At 39.8% G+C, this 18,848-nt stretch overlaps 1 protein-coding gene across 1 annotated transcript; it reads right to left on the reverse strand.

Annotated features, from left to right (window-relative positions):
- Positions 1-556: 556 nt before the first annotated feature.
- psmf1 (proteasome inhibitor subunit 1) lies at positions 557-18,166 on the reverse strand. Its single transcript, XM_079579340.1, has 7 exons — positions 17,974-18,166; positions 12,903-13,055; positions 10,782-10,864; positions 9,333-9,515; positions 6,444-6,500; positions 3,666-3,827; positions 557-799 (listed from the first exon to the last, which is right to left on the reverse strand). Exons 1-7 carry the CDS (start codon positions 18,100-18,102, stop codon positions 748-750), a joined length of 819 nt encoding a protein of 272 aa, XP_079435466.1. The 5' UTR covers positions 18,103-18,166; the 3' UTR covers positions 557-747.
- Positions 18,167-18,848: the final 682 nt, after the last annotated feature.

The raw sequence follows: 18,848 nt of genomic DNA on the forward strand, positions 1-18,848 counted from the left end.
TGCTCAAATACTAGATGTTTAACAAACAAAAAAACATGCATATTTTAATTTGATCTACAAATATACCATCAAACAGAGGAAAAATACAACTTTCAGCAAAGAATTTCAGACAAATCCTGCTGCTGTATTTGTCTCAGACTTTAATTTTTGTATCATCTACAAACTTATGCAGTAGAAACAGTCAAGCAATCTAATAATTTTCCAATAAATTCAGATGTAATGCCAGTTTGAATCTAATTAAATGTTTTTTAATGACTTTCGAGGCTGCACAATAGAATATTTATGGATGATTTTTATTCAAACCTCTCTGTCCACAAAATATCACACACAAACTGGCTCCAAGTGTTTATTTAATCTCAACAGAGGAAAAAAAGAGAGAGAGAGAGACACAAAGTTTTCATTATTTTTTTTATTAAATATTTCGACTTGGAAATTATTAATCAGGCTTATTCTGTAACAAAACTGAATTTGCGACAATAATAAATAATGGACTCTAAACGTTTCAATGCTGTTTGACCTTTTCTTCTCAAAACAACGAATGTCTGAAAAGGAACAAAATATCAACTTACAAAAATCTGAATTTGGCATCGGGTAGATTTGTCTTTGTGACGAACGACAGTTGATGATGTCGTTTTTATTTATTTACACGGATGCAAACTCGTACAAACGGCGCGCGTGCGTTTGCCGAGTCAAAATGTCCGCCGCGTTCCCGAACGGAGGCGGAAGGATGCGCCGAGGAGCCGACTTCTACATGAACATGTCGTCGTAGCCCGGGGGAGGCATGTGGTCCGGGTCGGGTCTGGAGAGAGACACGAAGAAGACGTTTTATTTTAAGGCGAGACGCTGCAGGTGAACAGGGAAAAAATGTATATTTACAGATATCAATTTGAAACTGTTGCTGTCGATCACTGGTGTAAATGTGAGGAAAAAATACATTGCAAGTTTTCTGTCATTTTATCTTTTCATATAAGAACAAGGTGTTTTATGCCTAAAATGCCCCAAATTTCCCATCTTTTCGGCGACGAAATCTGAATAATGGTTCGAGCTACATTCAAAGTTATGGTTTCATTTCATTGATGAATGATTTACCAAGACTTTCTCAGAGGGGATTTTGGATTTCTTGTTTAGTTTTAAAATAAGCTGTTTTTTAGTGGAAAATTTTGTAAAAATGTAATTTTCGCCTCATTTTTTTACATTCAAACTCAATAAATGGGGCTTAAGGGATTAAAGAATAAAAAATCCCTCTGAAAAAATCTTCCAAATATTGTTCAGTCCGAGGCTGGAAAATTTGAAGTCTTTAGGTCCGACTGACGTGGACATAGTGTCGCCACAATGACAGAAAAATGAGTTTTGAGAAAAAGGCCCTTGAAATTGTGTTCTCCCATATAAGTCTATGGGGGAACATTGAATCAGCGCAATATTTAAACATGTTATTGTGAAGATTAGGCATATTTTCTGTTTCCGGGTGAAAGCTTGTATGTTCAGAGACCAATATGGCCCAAAACCTGAAAACTGAAAAAATTGAGTTTTGCGGGTAGTGTCTCCCTTAAGGCGAGACGCTGCAGGTGAATAGGGAAAATAAATAAATGTAGAGACGTCAATTTGAAACTTTTGCTGAACATCACAGATATAAATATGAGGAAAAAATGTGTTGAATTTTTTCTGTTATTTTTAGGGCTGAAACAACTAATCGATTATTGAAATAGTTGTCAACTATTTTACTAATCGATTAATCGTTTTCTTGTAAACACAGACTTAAAAAGCGCATATTACGTGAACATTTTTTTTTTTTTTTGATGGAAACCTACTTTGTTTTTCTAGGTTAGGGTCTTTAGTGTTTTGTACATTGAGAATTTCATAAATATCTGTCTGTTTCTCATCCAATCATAAAGCAGAATCAGCAGAACGAGCCTCCAAAAACACTCACGTTAAGTTTACTCCATCGACACGTCCTCAAATGATGCCACTTTAGCTTTATGTGATTAAAAAAAAATGCAAAAATAAAATGTTCATATACCATTCACAGCCAAGCGATTAATCGATTAATCGTAAAAATAATCGGTAGAGTAATCGATTACCAAGATAATCGTTAGTTGCTGCCCTAGTTATTTTATGTTTTCACAAAAAAATAAGGCATTTTGAGCATTAAAATGGCCAACATTGCCTATATTTTGGGCAACGAAATCAAAATAATGAATTGAGCCAGATGAAATGTTATGGTTTTATTTTATTGACATATTAGTGACTAAGATTTTTTCAGAGGGGATTTTGGATATTTTGTTTAGTTTTTCAATAAACTAATCATCAGTGAAAAAATCTGTAAAAACTCAAATCCCGCCTGTTTTTTTGGTTTCAAAGCTGAATAAATCAGGCTAGGAATTAGATATTAAAAAATCCCTCTGAAAAAACCTTCAGAATGTTGTTGTGTCTCAGCCTGTAAAGTGTGGAGTCTGTGGGAGCTTCTATAAGGGCTCAGGCTCTGCCCGAGTGCGGCTTCTCTCATTCAGAGAAAACCAGCCCTGAAGTTTTGTAGCGAGTGCGCATGCTCGGCCCGTTCTTCCACTTTTCCGCTCCAGCGTCTCGTAGGAGGAAAAACACCATATTTGGGTGAAAGCGTCATCACGGGGCCCCTTAGCAGGACACGTGGATGTAACTCATTTTTGTGACTTTTCTGTCATTTTTTAATGTTATTTTTTGTCACATTTTTTTTCATTTTTTGTCAATTTTTTGTATTTTTTGTGTCAAATTTTTATCACATTTTTGTCATTTTTTTTGTCATTTTTTCGTCATTTTTTAAATCAAATTTTGACATTTTTTTTGGTCAAATTTTTATCTCATTTTTTGGGTCATTTTTTGTATTTTTTTCGTCAATTTTTTTTATCACATCTTTGTCACATTTTGTTAATTTTTTTGTCATTTTTTTGTCATTTTTTAATCAAATTTTGTCTGTTTTTTGTCAATTTTTTATCATTTTTTTTTTCATTTTTTTGCCAATTTTCTGTCTAATTTTTTGGTCATTTTTTGTATTTTTTTCTTCAATTTTTCATCACATTTTTGTCACATTTTGTCATTTTTTTGGTCATTTTTTGGGTCATTTTTTGTCATTTTTTCGTCGTTTTTTTAATCAATTTTTTGTCATTTTTTGTCCATTTTTTTTATTTTTTGTGTCAATTTTTTATCTTTTTTTTTTAATTTTTTTGCCAATTTTCTATCTCATTTTTTGGTCATTTTTTCTATTTTTTACGTCAATTTTTTTATCACATTTTTGTCACATTTTGTCTTTTTTTGTCAATATTTTGTAATTTTTTCGTCATTTTTTTAATCAATTTTTTGAGGAGGAAAAACACCATATTTGGGTGAAAGCGTCATCACGGGGCCCCTTAGCAGGACACGTGGATGTCAAATCTGTCAATATTTATGAATGAAAACCCGCGGGAAAGACGGCCTTTCTACGTCCGGGTCGCCCCCACCTCGCAGACAAAACATCATCAAATAAACATCATCATTTTTATATCTGACATGAAAACTAAGATGTAAAGGGAGGAAAACAGATACAAATCTCCACTTCCACCACTGCGGGAAACATCAATACTTTCACCTAAAGTGTCTCGCCTTAACAGCATCTGAGCGGTAAGTAGTGAATAAAAAAAGTGCTGCTGCCTCACCCCGGTCTGTGTCGCGGGATGGGTCCGAACGGGTCGAAGCGAGCGCCTGGGGGAACGGCGCCAGGAGGGAGGATGTCCGGGATCCCGCTGGAGGGGTCGAAGCCTGAGCGGGGATATCCCGACCGGAGAGGGTCCACTATCATACCCCCACCACCGCGGGACCTACACCCCACAGGAGAGAGAGGGAGAAGGTGAGGATTTACTGAACATACAGTCCATCGATTGGACAAATTAAGATAGACTTTAAAGGGACTATACAGAGTTTAAAAATGTCATGAAACAACTGGTTATGGAAATAAGTATGACGCTCTGTTAGCCCTTTTCCACCAGGCTGGTGCCGGTGCTGGTTCTGGGCCAGTTCCAGTTTCAGAACCGGTTCTTTCGTTTCCCACTGAAAAAACGCTGGCTCTTGGTTCCAAAATCTGGTGCCGGTCGGGAACCAATTAAAAGCTGGACCAAGAAAGGAGCCCCAGTGATGTCAGCGGCTGGGGGCGTGGCTCTCTCCTCCAACAAACAATCAATATTAGTTAGTTTGTGCTTAGAACTTCCTGGAGACGCCAAAACAGTCTCTGCGGAGGAAACTGTTGTTTTGCTTTATGCTCTTTAGCTGAAACAAGAGTTAGAAAGAAGAAATCACAATGTTAACGGCTGCTGTGACTGAAACATACACTTATTTTTCTGTATTTTATAACCAGAAGTGGCTGTAGTAAGATGTTACTTGTTATGACATTAGGCAAAGCTCTCATTTTGGTGGGAAACCAAGTCAGTCTGGAACCAACCCGGCACCAGAACCAGCTCTGAACCAGCTCAGAACCAGCACCTTGGTGGAAAAGCCCTATGAGAGGGTGTTTATCCCTCTTCTATGGAAGCATAGACTGACTTGAATGGAAGGACCAGCGCAATGTCTCGAGTTCATGTCTCTCAGGTCCTGCACTGATGGTAGATAAACTTCTCTTGTAGACATCCAGACTGCTGCCTGTTCCCCATCCATCCTCTCCAACACCATGGTTAATTCTCTAACAAAGCGGATATCACACTTATTTCTATCAATTATGATACATCATTATTCCAATCTATCTAGCTTTTAAAAGGTCTTAAGTTTACAAATCAAATTTAAGACTTGAGACCCTGCTGGAACCCTCAATGCAAAACCCAAAACATATCGAAAAATCAACTTGAACATCTCTTTGATAGGGCTACCCAATCTTTGTTAATAAGAAAATGTGTTCTTCTAAAATGCTCATCATCTCAAACACCTACAATGGACATGTGGTTGGCTCAGATATCCTCGATTATCCCTTTAGAAAAGTTAACTTTTGAGATGAATGAGAAACCAGATATGTTTTGGCAAATATGGACATTTACAAAGGTGATGTTTTGATATAATTATTTTTTTCTGTTTTTTTTATTATTACTTTTGTTTTATGTGTGTGTTTCTTTTTGTTTCTTTGTTTTTTTTGGTTTTGGTTTTGGTTAGGTTCGTTTTTTTTGTTTTCCTTGACCTCTTTTTTTTGGGACATTTTTTATTGTCCATCTTTTTATCTTCCTTAAAAATGTTTAATTCTTATTTCTTTTTTCTTTTTTTTCTTCTTTTTTTTTGCATTTTTGTCGCACATTTTTGACACCTCTGTTGTCGTTTTGTGAATGAATGAATGTTTATTCGGTTACAAAAACATAAAACAAAAAGTACAGTATGTTCTGCAAATTCATCACAGACGAGGCGGGAAACCGAAAAGGTGGAGCTGAAGCCGTGGCTTATTTATCCCTGTTTACAAAACAACAAAACAACATCTACCATCAAAGACGTTACAAAAAACAAATGTATACAATATATTATAAATATACTTATACATACACACATATACAGTACACATATTTTTTCTTCTTTACTAAAATAATAATATGGTAATTTGTAAATACAAATGCTTGTTTGTTTCTCTGTTCCAACAGTGATGCATGAGCTTAACTTAACCACATTTTCTAAAGCATTTCTTGTATATTTCTCAAAAATTAAGGTTTTAAACTGTTTTGAAATAATGAATGGAATTGCTTCTTTTAAGATCGTCGTTGAGATCGTTCCACAAGTCGAACCCTTTGACCGAGATGGTTCATTTTAAAGTTAGTTTGGACCATTTGTTTTTTAAACATGTTTTCTCTCAGGTTATATTTCTGGTCCCTGTTTGCAAACAGACAAAGTATATTTCCAGGCAGTATTTTCCTGTGGACTTCGTACATAAACACAGCGGTTCAGACTGACCAGATCACAGAATTTAATTGCTTTAAATTTGCAGAATATTGCGTTTGTTGGTTCATTATACGGAGAATGATTGACTTTCCTCATGGCTTTTTTTTGTAAACTAAAAATAGGTTTTGTGTGTTTTTTTGTGTTCTGCACTTCAATTGGTGACTTGTATGTGACGCCCTGATAAAGAAAATATCAATAAAAAAATAAATTATAAAAAAAAAAGAAAAATCAACTTGAAATTGGAACACAAGTGGTTTTGAGAAGAAAACAACATTACATACAAGTCATAAAAGTCCATTCAATATAATAAACAGGCTTTAAAGTGTGCGTGAAGCAGAGTTTTCAAATATATGAGAGGGAAATAAAACAAAACTATCATTTAAACAGACACGTTAATCTGGACCGAGGCCAATAATCCATTTGGGTCGATGGTCGTTTCTAAATCCCGGATTACGCAGACGGGCCAGATGTAGGAAACATGAACACAAAAGTGACGGATCTCAAACGGTTTGGAAAAAAAAAGAAAAACTCACCCGAACGGATTAAGATCGGCTCCACCGGCGGCGAACGGGGGGTCCAGGGGATCGCTCCTGCACGAGCACGAAACAAACACATGTGATGAAGAACAGAAAGCAGCTTCTCAACTGCAAACCACAAATTCATCCAACCAACTACAGTACAGGGCAAATGTAGTAGTAGTTTAGTAGTAGTAGTAGTTTATTCGGTCAGTTCATTCATTCCTTTAAACGTAAAAACATTTCCAATTCTTTGTGAACAACACGACCGAATAGGGTTTAGGCTGAAGTGAAAACTTATAACGCCCTAACCCAGTTTACAGACGTCCACCAGAGAAAAACAAAACACAAACATTAATAATGAACAATATCAAGTGTTAAACAGAAGAGAAATAATCCTGTATCTGAAGTTAGTAACATAAATTTCAATATTCCAACAAATATGTTACATACGTTTGTTTTAAGTTAAATTAGTTGAAACTAAATCATGTCATCATTATTATTATTTTTTTTCTTTTTTCTTTTTTTTTCTTACTTTATTCATCCTAAGCTTATATATTCTTGAATTTTAGAAGCTTTAAACAACTTTTTGAAAGTTTTGACTGTTTGGGACAGTTTTAACTGATCTTCCACAGATTAACTCCTCTTACAGAAATACACTCAAATACGACTCTTTTTATTCTTTTTCGCTTTTGCTTTTTTGAAAATAGCAGTTCCTCGGAGGTTATACTGACTTTTCCTGTGTTCAAAAAGCTCCTGGAGGAGGGAGAAGATTATTATATGCTTTGTACACAATTACTAATGTATTTAGATCAACAAGATCATGGATTTTCAGTCGGCTTAGCTCTACAAAGACGGGGTTCGTTGGTGCATAGAAATCTGCTTTAGTGATGATTCTTATTGCCTTTTTTTGTAGTAGGAAAATAGGACGAGTATTGGATTTATAATTGTTTCCCCATATTTCCAGGCCATAATTTAGGTAAGGAAGTATGAGGGAGTTATACAATAATAGAAGAGATTTTTTTATCGAGTACAGTTTTCAATTTGCCAATTACAGCAATGGTTTTTGCTAATTTTGTTTTTAATTTACTTATACGCGATTTCCATTCAAGTTTACCATCAATGGTCACTCCTAAAAATGTATTTGCATGAACTCGTTCAATTTCTGTATCATTTATTTTTAGAGTTGTATGATCACTCATTTTTCTACTCCCAAAGATAATATATTTTGTTTTGTATGTAAAACCCTTTTAAGTCGGGTTAATCATAAATAATGTAAATAGATTATGCTCTAAAATGGAAAGTAATGAAACTTCAGTGGACCTTTTAGTCTCATAACGCTCTCCTCTGCTTTAGCTACTGAGACATAAACCCAGCGCTAAAAGCCTTTGTCTTTGTGTATTTGCACTGTCTCACAGCGGCCCGGGGGGGTTATCTCTCGGGACACGGAGGCTGGCGACAGCAGCGGGTCGATAAACTGCTGACTTCACCTCCAGATCGGGTCACAGACTGAGACAGTGAGGGAGGATGACTGAGGCGATTCACCCGGGCTGTAAATATTGAATGGAGGAGACTGCGGCGCTAACAGTGCGAGCGGCAGGAAACTGGAAATAAAAAACAGCATCATGGAAGGTGTGTCTCAATGCACGTAGCACCACTTAAGGTCAGCTCACACTACACGACTGGATTTTGGAACGTCTGGGGGTTCACACGTAACGACTGAGAATCGTCAGAGCGACTCACGATTCTGACAAACAGCTGATGTTTTATAACACAGCGCGTCTGTCGTCTCTACGGCTTCAAAACTGAGCCCAAATCCACAAAGACAGGCCTGTGTTTGTGAGCGCGGGATAACGTGTGTGTCCCGATTGGTCAACGGTGTCAACAATGTCACAACACCGCAGCGCTAGCTTACTGCTACTACCAAGCTTCAACTGGGCTATAGTTCTGTCACATGGAGATAAAAGTCGGCGACAGGAAGAAGCGGGACGTGTTTCAGTGGATTTAATAAGAAAAGGAGACGGACGTTGACCTCAGGATGGAGACGGAGGAGAAAGCGGGGAGGCTAGCTGCCGATAGCGGGGAGGTGAAGCTAAACAGTTCGTCTCCAAACTCAGTAAGAGCCGCTAAACTCTGCTCGTGGTTGAAATGTCGCTGGAAAAGGTGGTTGTTGTGTCGTGTGGCCATGAAATGAGTTGTTTGTGCCGCTGGTTTAACAGAGAAGTGAAAAAAGGAGGCGCGGCGGTGTTTTTCTGTCTTTATATCACTCTGTCATTCACATTTGGGATGGTAAAATCACCCACGTTTCTCCAAAATCGGGCTTAAAAATCAAACATGTTTTTGCACAACCTGCACAAAGCAGTACAGCGTCTATCGTCCCATCAGGATGTTTTTTAAAACTAAACTGAGTCCCAAACAGGCCGAGTGAAGCGCCTCCGTCCATTGCTGTTGTGGGCAGATGTGCGTCAGATATACGGGGGTACCAGAAACAACGCAAATACAAAGGTTCCGGCTCAGGGGGGAAATCAGGGGAAATTGTGCATTAAAATCTTTGTAATTAATTAATCGACCCCTAATATTTGTATTTATTTGTTTTGTTTGGTAGGGTCAGTGCGTATGACTGAACACACATGGGACTCATGGATGTAAACACGCCACACCAGACTGTAATATTCTAGTCTGGTACGGTCTGTAGGAGGTAAGGCTTGGGGAGGGGCCACAGCTGCGTGACATCGCTATGGGAAGCTGCAGATTTCACAGAGCGCCCTCCGTCTGCACAGTCTACAGTCTGCGTTCAGAAACAGAAGCTCGGGCCCGTTGTGTCACTGGACATGAAGACACATCGGTGATAAATTGCGCCTCATTGGAGAGTCACTGTGAGCCCCTGTCTGCTCCTCTCATACCCACCAGTGTGGCCGAGTGCCTGGAGGATGCCTGTGGGGGGCGCGGAGGGGGTCGCTGTCCGGCGTCCTTCTGTCCCGCTGCGTCTCTGTGGGGCTCCTCCGCTGTGAGCCGCCCGGCGCTGCCTCCGGGGGGGGCAGCAGCTGGCTCCTCACCTTCTGCGAGAAACTGCTGACGTCTTTGTAGGCACTGGAGACAAACACAGGGGGTAAAAGCCGCGCCGTCGAACACTCCGGGCTACACTGTATGTGCAAATCCACTGTTGCAAACGTGAAAATAAAAACACACAGGTCAGCGATTCAACCAAGCCTCGCGATGGATTTTATTCCTGAGTTGATCAAAATAAAGCATTGCTCATCATTCTACCAGAACGACAGTAAAATGCTTTGTCACAATACACAAGTAAGGCATAATCACAGCACATGCATGAAAAAAAAAAATACAATGAGTCGGAGTGTAAGCACTTGCAGCCATAGATTCTGGGGCAGATTATTTCTAAAGCTCAGCACACACTACACGACTTTTCTAGTCGTAAACGATTTTATATAGAATGGGGGGTCCACACTACACGACTGGATTCAGTGCGATTATAGAACGTCTGGGGGTTCACACTTAACGACTGAGAATCGTCAGAGCGACTCACGATTCTGACAAACAGCTGATGTTTTATAACACAGCGCGTCTGTCGTCTCTACGGCTTCAAAACTGACCCCAGATCAGCAAAGACAGGCCTGTGTTTGTGAGCGCGGGATAACGTGTGTGTCCCGATTGGTCAACGGTGTCAACAATGTCACAACACCGCAGCGCTAGCTTACTGCTACTACCAAGCTTCAACTGGGCTATAGTTCTGTCACATGGAGATAAAAGTCGGCGACAGGAAGAAGCGGGACGTGTTTCAATGGATTTAATAAGAAAAGGAGACGGGCGTCGACCTCAGGATGGAGGAGACAGCGGGGAGGCTAGCCACCGTTAGCGGGGAGGCTAGCCGCCGTTAGCGGGGAGGCTAGCCGCCGTTAGCGGGGAGGCTAGCCGCCGTTAGCGGGGAGGCTAGCCGCCGTTAGCGGGGAGGCTAGCCGCCGCTAGCCGCCGTTAGCCATGAAATGAGTCGTTTGTGCCGCTGGTTTAACAGAAAAGTGAAAAAAGGAGGCGCGGCGGTGTTTTTCTGTCTTTATATCTCTCTGTCATTCACATTTGTGTCGGTAAAATCACCCACGTTTCCCCGGGGGGGCCAAAATCGGGCTTAAAAATCAAACATGTTTGATTTCCTACGACTGGAGTCTAGTCGCGTCTTTCTACCCCCCACACTACACGACCCGACTCTGTGTGACCGCCTTCGACGAGACACGACTCGATTAGACTCGGCACGACTGAGAATTAGAGCGAAATCGGGCATAAAAGTCGTGTAGTGTGAGCCGACCTTAAAGAGCGATTTGAAAATGAGAATGAAAAACCAACCTGTCAAACGTCCGCAGCTGTTCAGCCACTATGTAGTCACTTATGTTCACGACCAAGTCAAACACCTTCTGGTTACTCGTGTTCTGCAAAGACAAATACACAACGGGTATAAATGAGCCGAGGTGTCGACACACGGATCAACCACAGGAAGCAACACCTCGGCTGAGTTGTATGACGAGTGCAAAATGGACTTTTTCAAGCTTTCCATCATGTTATTCTGTCACTCCCTCATTAAAAACATGGCTGAAGTGTTGCCTTGGCACATTCACGTATTTCTGAGTAATCTGTAAAAAACTCTGATGGCGGCCATTTTAGGGATAGGTTTGCCTGAGTCCTCCTAGGAACGCCCCCACCTCCTGGAGACGCCTCCGAGCTTTGGTCACCAGCCGAGTAACCAACCACTGCTCCTCAGCAGAACCCCCTCCCCACTGATGCCACAGACAGCGTGTGGAGGGGGCGTGTCTAAAGGCTCAGAGGTTCTTAAAGAGACAGAGGCCTATTTCAAGACATTCACTACAGCCATTTTGAGAGAGACATTTTATACAAGGCAGTTATTCTAATTTACTGCATTTACAGACCAACAGAAGGTTTGTCATCATTGTAGTGTGATATAGACTGGTGACGAGCAGCAGCACCCACGAGAGCAACACCTGGCTCATGTTGTCATTTGGGATGGAAGCGCTCGACTCGGGCCGAACCTGCTCTGATAACAAAATGATAATGACGGGCGAGTGAAGCCGTGTAACACTTTGAGGCTTTTTTCAAGCAAAAAAGTGTGGGAGCTTCGAAGTCTCTGAGCTGTTTCATTCTGTTTGAACACTGACCTCTTGTGGACAAACCTTATTATTGTGACTTCTCATAAACACGCCTGAAGCACCGACACGATCATGTGGAAAAAAGAGTCATTGTGTGTCTGTGTAACGTGGGTCTGTGGGCGGGGCCTCAGTGGGCGGGGCCTCAGTCACCTGCGGCTCTGCTGCTAAAGGCAGGACATTAATGTGCGATCTTTTAAAAGGAACAGGCCAGCGTTTTTCCATACTGAGATATGTTCTTACCTGAGCTGTGACGAGTTCTTTAGGACCTGTCTGATCTTCAGTCACGTAAACACAGCGCAGACGGCGTTAGCATTTAGCCTCTCCCTCTCTCCTCTATAGCTCCAAAACAGGTCAAGATAGAAGCTACCAAGCTCTTCCACGTTTTCCCTATTTAAATATTGTAATGGACTTGATGATAATTTAATTATTTTGAAGTACTTCCTGTTTGATGATGCAATATCCTGTGTGCTGAATAAGGAAGTGTTTAAATTTGAGTGTCATTGCGGGAAGGGAACATGGCACCTGATGGTTATGGTTTTTAGCTCCCAGTTGGAATGGGGAAAAAAGGTAATATTTGGATTCATTTTATGGACTATTTCTACTATTTGTGTATGGATGTTTATGTTGTGAATTGTTTTGCTTTTAGTTCTCACGGTGGTCACTGTGTACTAAATGGAAATAAAGAAGGAAAAAGACACAAGATCCACTTGTACGCTTCATCATTACGACTGGGATGCTACAAATATGGTTACGTGAAGTGTTCCACTACAAAGTATAATTACACACAATTAAACAATGTGGATTTTCTAAGCGGATAAAAGGGGGAACTATATTGTAAGGCGTAATAATACCAGGACTAGTTCGAAATCAGTGCAGTAATCTTCACTTTACTGTGCGGATGGCAAACTCCTCCTCCCCCTACTCCATATTTAAATAGTGAAAACGTGGAAGAGCTTGGTAGCTTCTATCTTGACCTGTTTTGGAGCTATAGAGGAGAGAGGGAGAGGCTAAATGCTAACGCCGTCTGTGCTGTGTTTACGTGACTGAAGATCAGACAGGTCCTAAAGAACTCGTCACAGCTCAGGTAAGAACATATCTCAGTATGGAAGAACGGTGGCCTGTTCCTTTAAAGTTTACCAACACAGTGTGACACCATTTCATGAACCCATCACTAGTTGAAAGTGCAATGTTGTAGTTTGCACAGAACATTCTACATGATGTAAATAACTGCAGCGTTGGTTAATCACAATCGTTCGAGCTGCCGTATTGATGAGACTGCGATTGATCTGGTGGTCACAGCCCTCACCATGAAGTTGAACAGCAGCGCCGCGTCGATGGGGATGCCTTTGAGCATGAAGAGCGTGTCGCTGTCGGCCGGCTTGTACCTCAGAGTGTACAGCTCTTTGTTGCTGCTCCAGTCGGAAGGCAGCAGCTCCGACTTCTTATCACTGGTGCGCGCCTGGTGCCACAGAGAGAGAAAGAGAGTTAGGGCTGTGCAATTAATCGAAATTCGATTACGATTTCGATTACAACAATAAACGATTACAAAATTAGCATAATCGCAAAAAATCGATTATAATTTTTTTTTTCAATTTTTTATTTTTTTTTTTCAAATTTTTTTTTTTTCAATTTTTTTTTCCACATTTGTTTTTTCTAATTATTTATTTTTGGATTGTTGTCACTTTTTTGCTGGACTTTTGTCTTTTTTTGATGGATTTTTGTCATTTTGTTGATGTTTTTTTGTCATTTTTTTAGTCATTTTTTTGTCATTTTTTTGATGGATTTTCGTCACTTTTTTTGCTGGATTTTGTCTTTTTTTGCTGTATTTTTGTCCATTTTTTGCTGGACTTTTGTCTTTTGTTGATGTTTTTTTGTCATTTTTGTTGATGTTTTTTTGTCAATTTTTTTGCTGGATTTTCGTCTTTTTTTGCTGGATTTTGTCTTTTTTTGCTGGATTTTCGTCACTTTTTTGCTGGATTTTTGTCCATTTTTTGCTGGACTTTTGTCTTTTTTTGATGGATTTTTGTCACTTTGTTGATGTTTTTTTGTCATTTTTTTGTCATTTTTTTGCTGGATTTTTGTCACTTTGTTGATGTTTTTTTGTCATTTTTTGGTCATTTTTTTGATGGATTTTTGTCACTTTTTTGATGGATTTTTTTAAAGGCAACAAATAATCGTTTGAATAATCGTGATTTCAATTATGACAAAAATAATCGTGATTATTATTTTTTCAATAATCGAGCAGCCCTAGTTAACAGTGGATTCCGGGCAACATTTTCCAAAAGATTTAAGTTTAATAAAGCAGCACAACTTTGGATACATGTGTAATTGACATTTTTCTGTAAAGAATTGCAGTTAGATTTGTGATGTTTGATAAAATTCAAGCCATGTGTACGTCTTAAACATGTCCAGGAGGAAATACTATAAATTGCGAGACAAACACGACAAGAGTGACAAGAACTAAGCCAGTTGTTACACACAGGACGGTCACACAGTTTGTGTATTGCAACCGTTCCAATTTTTGGCTTTGATTTGATTGTGAATTTGCGATGAATTATGCAACACTACAGTTGATTAGGGATGCACGATAATATCGGCCGCCGATAATTATCAGCATTTATCGGCATTTTGGCGTCATCCCCGATAAAAAAAAATTCGGCCGATAATTCGGCCCGATAATTTTAAGCTCAAATTACATTGAATCTGCGGCTCCAGCTCGCTGCCTTTCTCTCGGCGGCGCCGCCCCGCACGTCCTGCAGCCCGGAGCTGCTGCAGACTCAGGACAGCACATTTACAGCAGCAGATATACGCTCTCCACGGCCGACTTTTGCACGGTTTTAGCAGAAAAACACGACGAGTATTCCAGGGAAACAGCTGTGCAGGCGCTCACGTGAAGGAAGAGTTTTTACACTTTTTACATCGAAGTCACTTCAACATTAGCACCGCAACAAAATGAGAAAAAGACGAGGAAATGTGAACCGCGGACCCGCTCACGTAAGTGAGCATTACTGGAACACAGCGGGGCCTGAACACCCATGTATTATCTTAGCATTTCTGATCAAATAAACACGACAGCCCCGCGATTAAAGCGCTATGAACGAGAGAAGTTTTACATTGATGAAATGAGCCACGCAGCTATGGGTTTTTTTTTGCCACACGAGGCACAAATGCATAAATGAGCCCAATGCAGGATTATATTCCAGCATTGTAAATAAGAATTCATTAGTATGTCAACAAAACAAAAAAAATACTAGGAATGAAGTAGTAGTAGTAATATTATTATTATTATTATTATTTTTTAAATAAGATGTGATACAGATGAACAGAGACAGACCTGCTCATGATGGAACTGTAAAAAAACAGAGCTTTAGAAAAAGGTGGAGACCCAAACCCAAAGTAAAACTCATTATTTGATTTATATTCATACACTTGTATATTGCTTGGTGGAGTTAATATATTTTGGGCAGAACTGTTACATTGAGTTCTTGTCACAAAATAAAGTGCAAATATATATACATAATTATCGGTGTCATTATCGGTTATCGGTATCGGGACATGCGGAATTATCGGTTATCGGTTATCGGTTCAAATTGGCATTATCGTGCATCACTACAGTTGATACATCTTTTTTTAAAGGCTGCCTTTCAAAGCTTTAATCAACGGACTCAGTGAAGTAATAGTGTGTTACAATAGCAGCGAGTTTAGTGACGTGACTGTTTTTATTTGGGTCACCGGCTCAAAACTTGCAAAGAAAAGGCCAGTCAGTCTTCAAGCTGCACAGGGTAAGAATCATTATTATGAAAATTTCAAATGAATTCATTTTCTTATCCCCTCCTGGAACCGCCACCTTAACGTGGTGGAGGGGTTTGAGCGTCCGAATGATCCTGGAGCTCTGTTGTCTGGGCTTCGTGCCCCTGGTAGGGTCTCCCAAGGCAAACAGGTCCTCGGTGACGGGTCAGACAAAGAGCGGTTCAGAAGCCCCTTATGAGAGACCAATAAGCCCAGTTAATCGTGAGGCCGTCCTTCTGTGGACCCACCACCTGCAGGAGGAGCCATAAGGGGCAGGTGCAATGTGATTTGGGCAACTCCAACAGCTGCCCCCACGACCCGGAAACGGAAAAGTGGAAGAAGATGGATGGATGGATGGATAATTTTCTTATTATGATTTCAAAAGACAGAGCAATACAGAAGTTACTAGTTAACATTTTTTAGATTCAAACTATTCTAAAAATGTAAGAAATACTGTACTCCAATATTTCCAAACAGAACAACTAACTAGGTCTTATATTATATTGACAACAGCCGTGTTTACCAACTAGGGCCGAGCACTTAGCAGGGAGGCATTTGGAACCATCTCTGATCCAAAAAATAGTCAAATCTGGCACTATTTCAATATTATTTTAAAAGGAAATGTCTTTTTAATGATCATTTGCAGTAAAAGGTTTGACTTTCAAAGAGTGAACTTCTGTTTTATTTTAACATCCATCCATTTTCTTCCGCTTTATCCGGGGCCGGGTCGCGGGGGCAGCGTCTCAGCAGAGATGCCCAAACTTCCCGATCCACACACACCTCCTCCAGCTGTTCTGACCCCGAGGCCACACCTCCTCCAGCTGTTCTGACCCCGAGGCGACCAGGAGGCATCCGGAACAGACGCCCGAGCCATCTCAGCTGCTCCTTTCGACGTGAAGGAGCAGCGACTCTACTCCGAGCTCCTCCCGGGTAACTGAGCTCCTCACCCGATCTCGAAGATTTTTCAATTTTCTAAATTATTGGCTGCACCTCCGCATTTCGGGTACTTTGAGCAAGGCCGTGGGAACCCAGGGTGCTGAGGGCGCTACAGCACCCCCTGGTGGATTGTCTATGCATTACAGACAATATTAAATAAATAGGAAGTAAGCAATGATGGATGGATGGATGGATGGGTCAATCTTGTCTCTCAGCACCCCCCAGCCAAAACATCTTCCCACGGCCCTGACTGTGAGTAGAAATGACGAACTCAAGGGGTTTGTGAGACAAAACAGCTTAGGAACCACTGAGGCACAGCACTGTCACTGTAGAAAGTGGTGCTTTACTCTGGGCTAAAACTGGAAGGTCTTGGTCTTTTTTACATTGAAGATATAATCGGCCCTGCACCAGGCAAACCTGCCTACCCCTGACATAGGGTATAGCATTAGATCACAAGGCCGTGGGAACCCAGGGTGCTGAGGGCGCTGCAGCAGCCCCTGGTGGATAGTTTGTGAACTGCGGGCAATATCAACCCCTTAACTCCCACCTGAACCGAGCACATTTTCTCCAGCTTTACCCCCAGTCCAAAAGCTTCTGGAAAAAAGGTGTGAAAATAGCAACAAAACTGAGACGAAAACAAGGATGAAAATGTGGAAAAAGTGAGAAAACACTGACGAAAAATTGAGAAAAAATGGACGAAAAAGTGACAAAAAAATGACAAAAATGGCCAAAAATTGGACAAAAAAATTCGATAATTTTGACGAAAAAGTGACAAAAAAATGACAAAAATGGCCAAAAATTGGACAAAAAAATTCGATAATTTTGACGAAAAAGTGACAAAAAAATGACAAAAATGGCCAAAAATTTGACGAAAAAAGTGAGAAAAATTTGACGAAAAATTGCGGAAAAAAAGGACAAAAAAGTGATTTGAATTTGACAAAAAAATGCGAATAATATGACAAAAAAGTCACAAAAATGGGACAAAAATGAGACGAAAAAAGTGATGAAAAAAAATCTGACGTGAGGAAAAAGATCCATTTAGTTTTGTAGGTCTTTCAAATGAGGCGTCACACTGGCCTACAGGATTTGGGTAAAGCTGAACTGGAGAAAATGCTCTCGGTTCAGGCGGGAGTTAAGAGGTTAATAAATAGGATTTATGCACAGAAAAAGTATTTTGGGGGTAAATTTTGTCCCTCAGCGCCCCCTAACTAAAACATCTCCCCACGGCTCTGTTAGATCATTTATTTTAAAAGAGCAAAGCAATAAAAGAATAATTATCATCATTATTAACAGTGCAAACATGCATGAACTGAGGGAGCAAATTACAGAAACACAAAACATAAGCTATAAATTGTGCATAGAATTAGTGTTAATAATGTCTTTTTCAAAAAATGCATTTAATCTTGCCAGTTTTCCTATTCAAATTGATTATTCATGGTGTTGCTATAAAAAAAGAAAGTGATACCTAAAGTTGCTATTATTTAACAAACCAGTTTCCTTTAGGATCAAAAACAGTAAATTTATGTTTTTCGCTACTTCATCAGTTATCTAGGACGTCATGGCGCCGACACCTTTGCATGACATTACTCGCTACGCATGATAATATTTGCCATCTCATAACATTAGCAGCTGTTAGCATTAGCATCCCTCACCTCATCTCCGGAGCCGATGCACCTGAATCCCCCTTTTATGAGCTCCCAGTGCACGAAGCAGACCACGGCGTCATGTCCACAGGAGATACTGTCCGCACAGTGGGTGTAGAGCACCTCGAGCCCCGCCATGTCGGCGTAAGATTATTGCAAATATCGTATTATTATTCGACCCTGTTTCACCGAAATGAAAATGAAAGTTCCTGGTTACGGTCCGCACTTCCGGTTACCTTCAAAATAAATGACGTGACAACAAATTTTGCTGAAAAAGCCGGATTTTTGCTTTCATTTTTTCACGCACGCAAACATGACTTATATTTAAGGATTGATGATGACCGTCTACGACAACCGTTGGCCGATATTTTTTTAGAATATTTTTTTATTATTTTATTTTTTTTATTTTTATTTTTATTTCTAACTTTACAAGGCTGTTCAAAGCTATTCTCTGTTGACATGTAATTGTATCCGGGGGAAAAAAATAAATAAATAGTATTTGTTAAATATTTATTGGTAGTTTTGCTTGTAAGTATTTTTGTCACATTTTTGTTGAATTTTTGTCACATTTTTGTTGAATTTTTGTCACATTTTTGTCACATTTTTGTTGAATTTTTGTCACATTTTTGTTGAGTTTTTGTTGAATTTTTGTCGCATTTTTGTCGCATTTTTGTCACATTTTTGTTGAATTTTTGTCGCATTTTTGTCACATTTTTGTCACATTTTTGTCACGTTTTTGTCACATTTTTGTCGCATTATTGTTGCATTTTGGTTGAATTATTATTATGTTTTTTCTAACTGTACAAGGCTGTTCAAAGCTATTCTCTGTTGACATGTAATTGTATCCGGGAAAGAAAAAAATATATTAATATTATTTGTTAAAT

Source organism: Gobius niger (assembly GCF_951799975.1).
Source record: "Gobius niger genome assembly, chromosome: 20".
Taxonomy (NCBI): domain Eukaryota; kingdom Metazoa; phylum Chordata; class Actinopteri; order Gobiiformes; family Gobiidae; genus Gobius; species Gobius niger.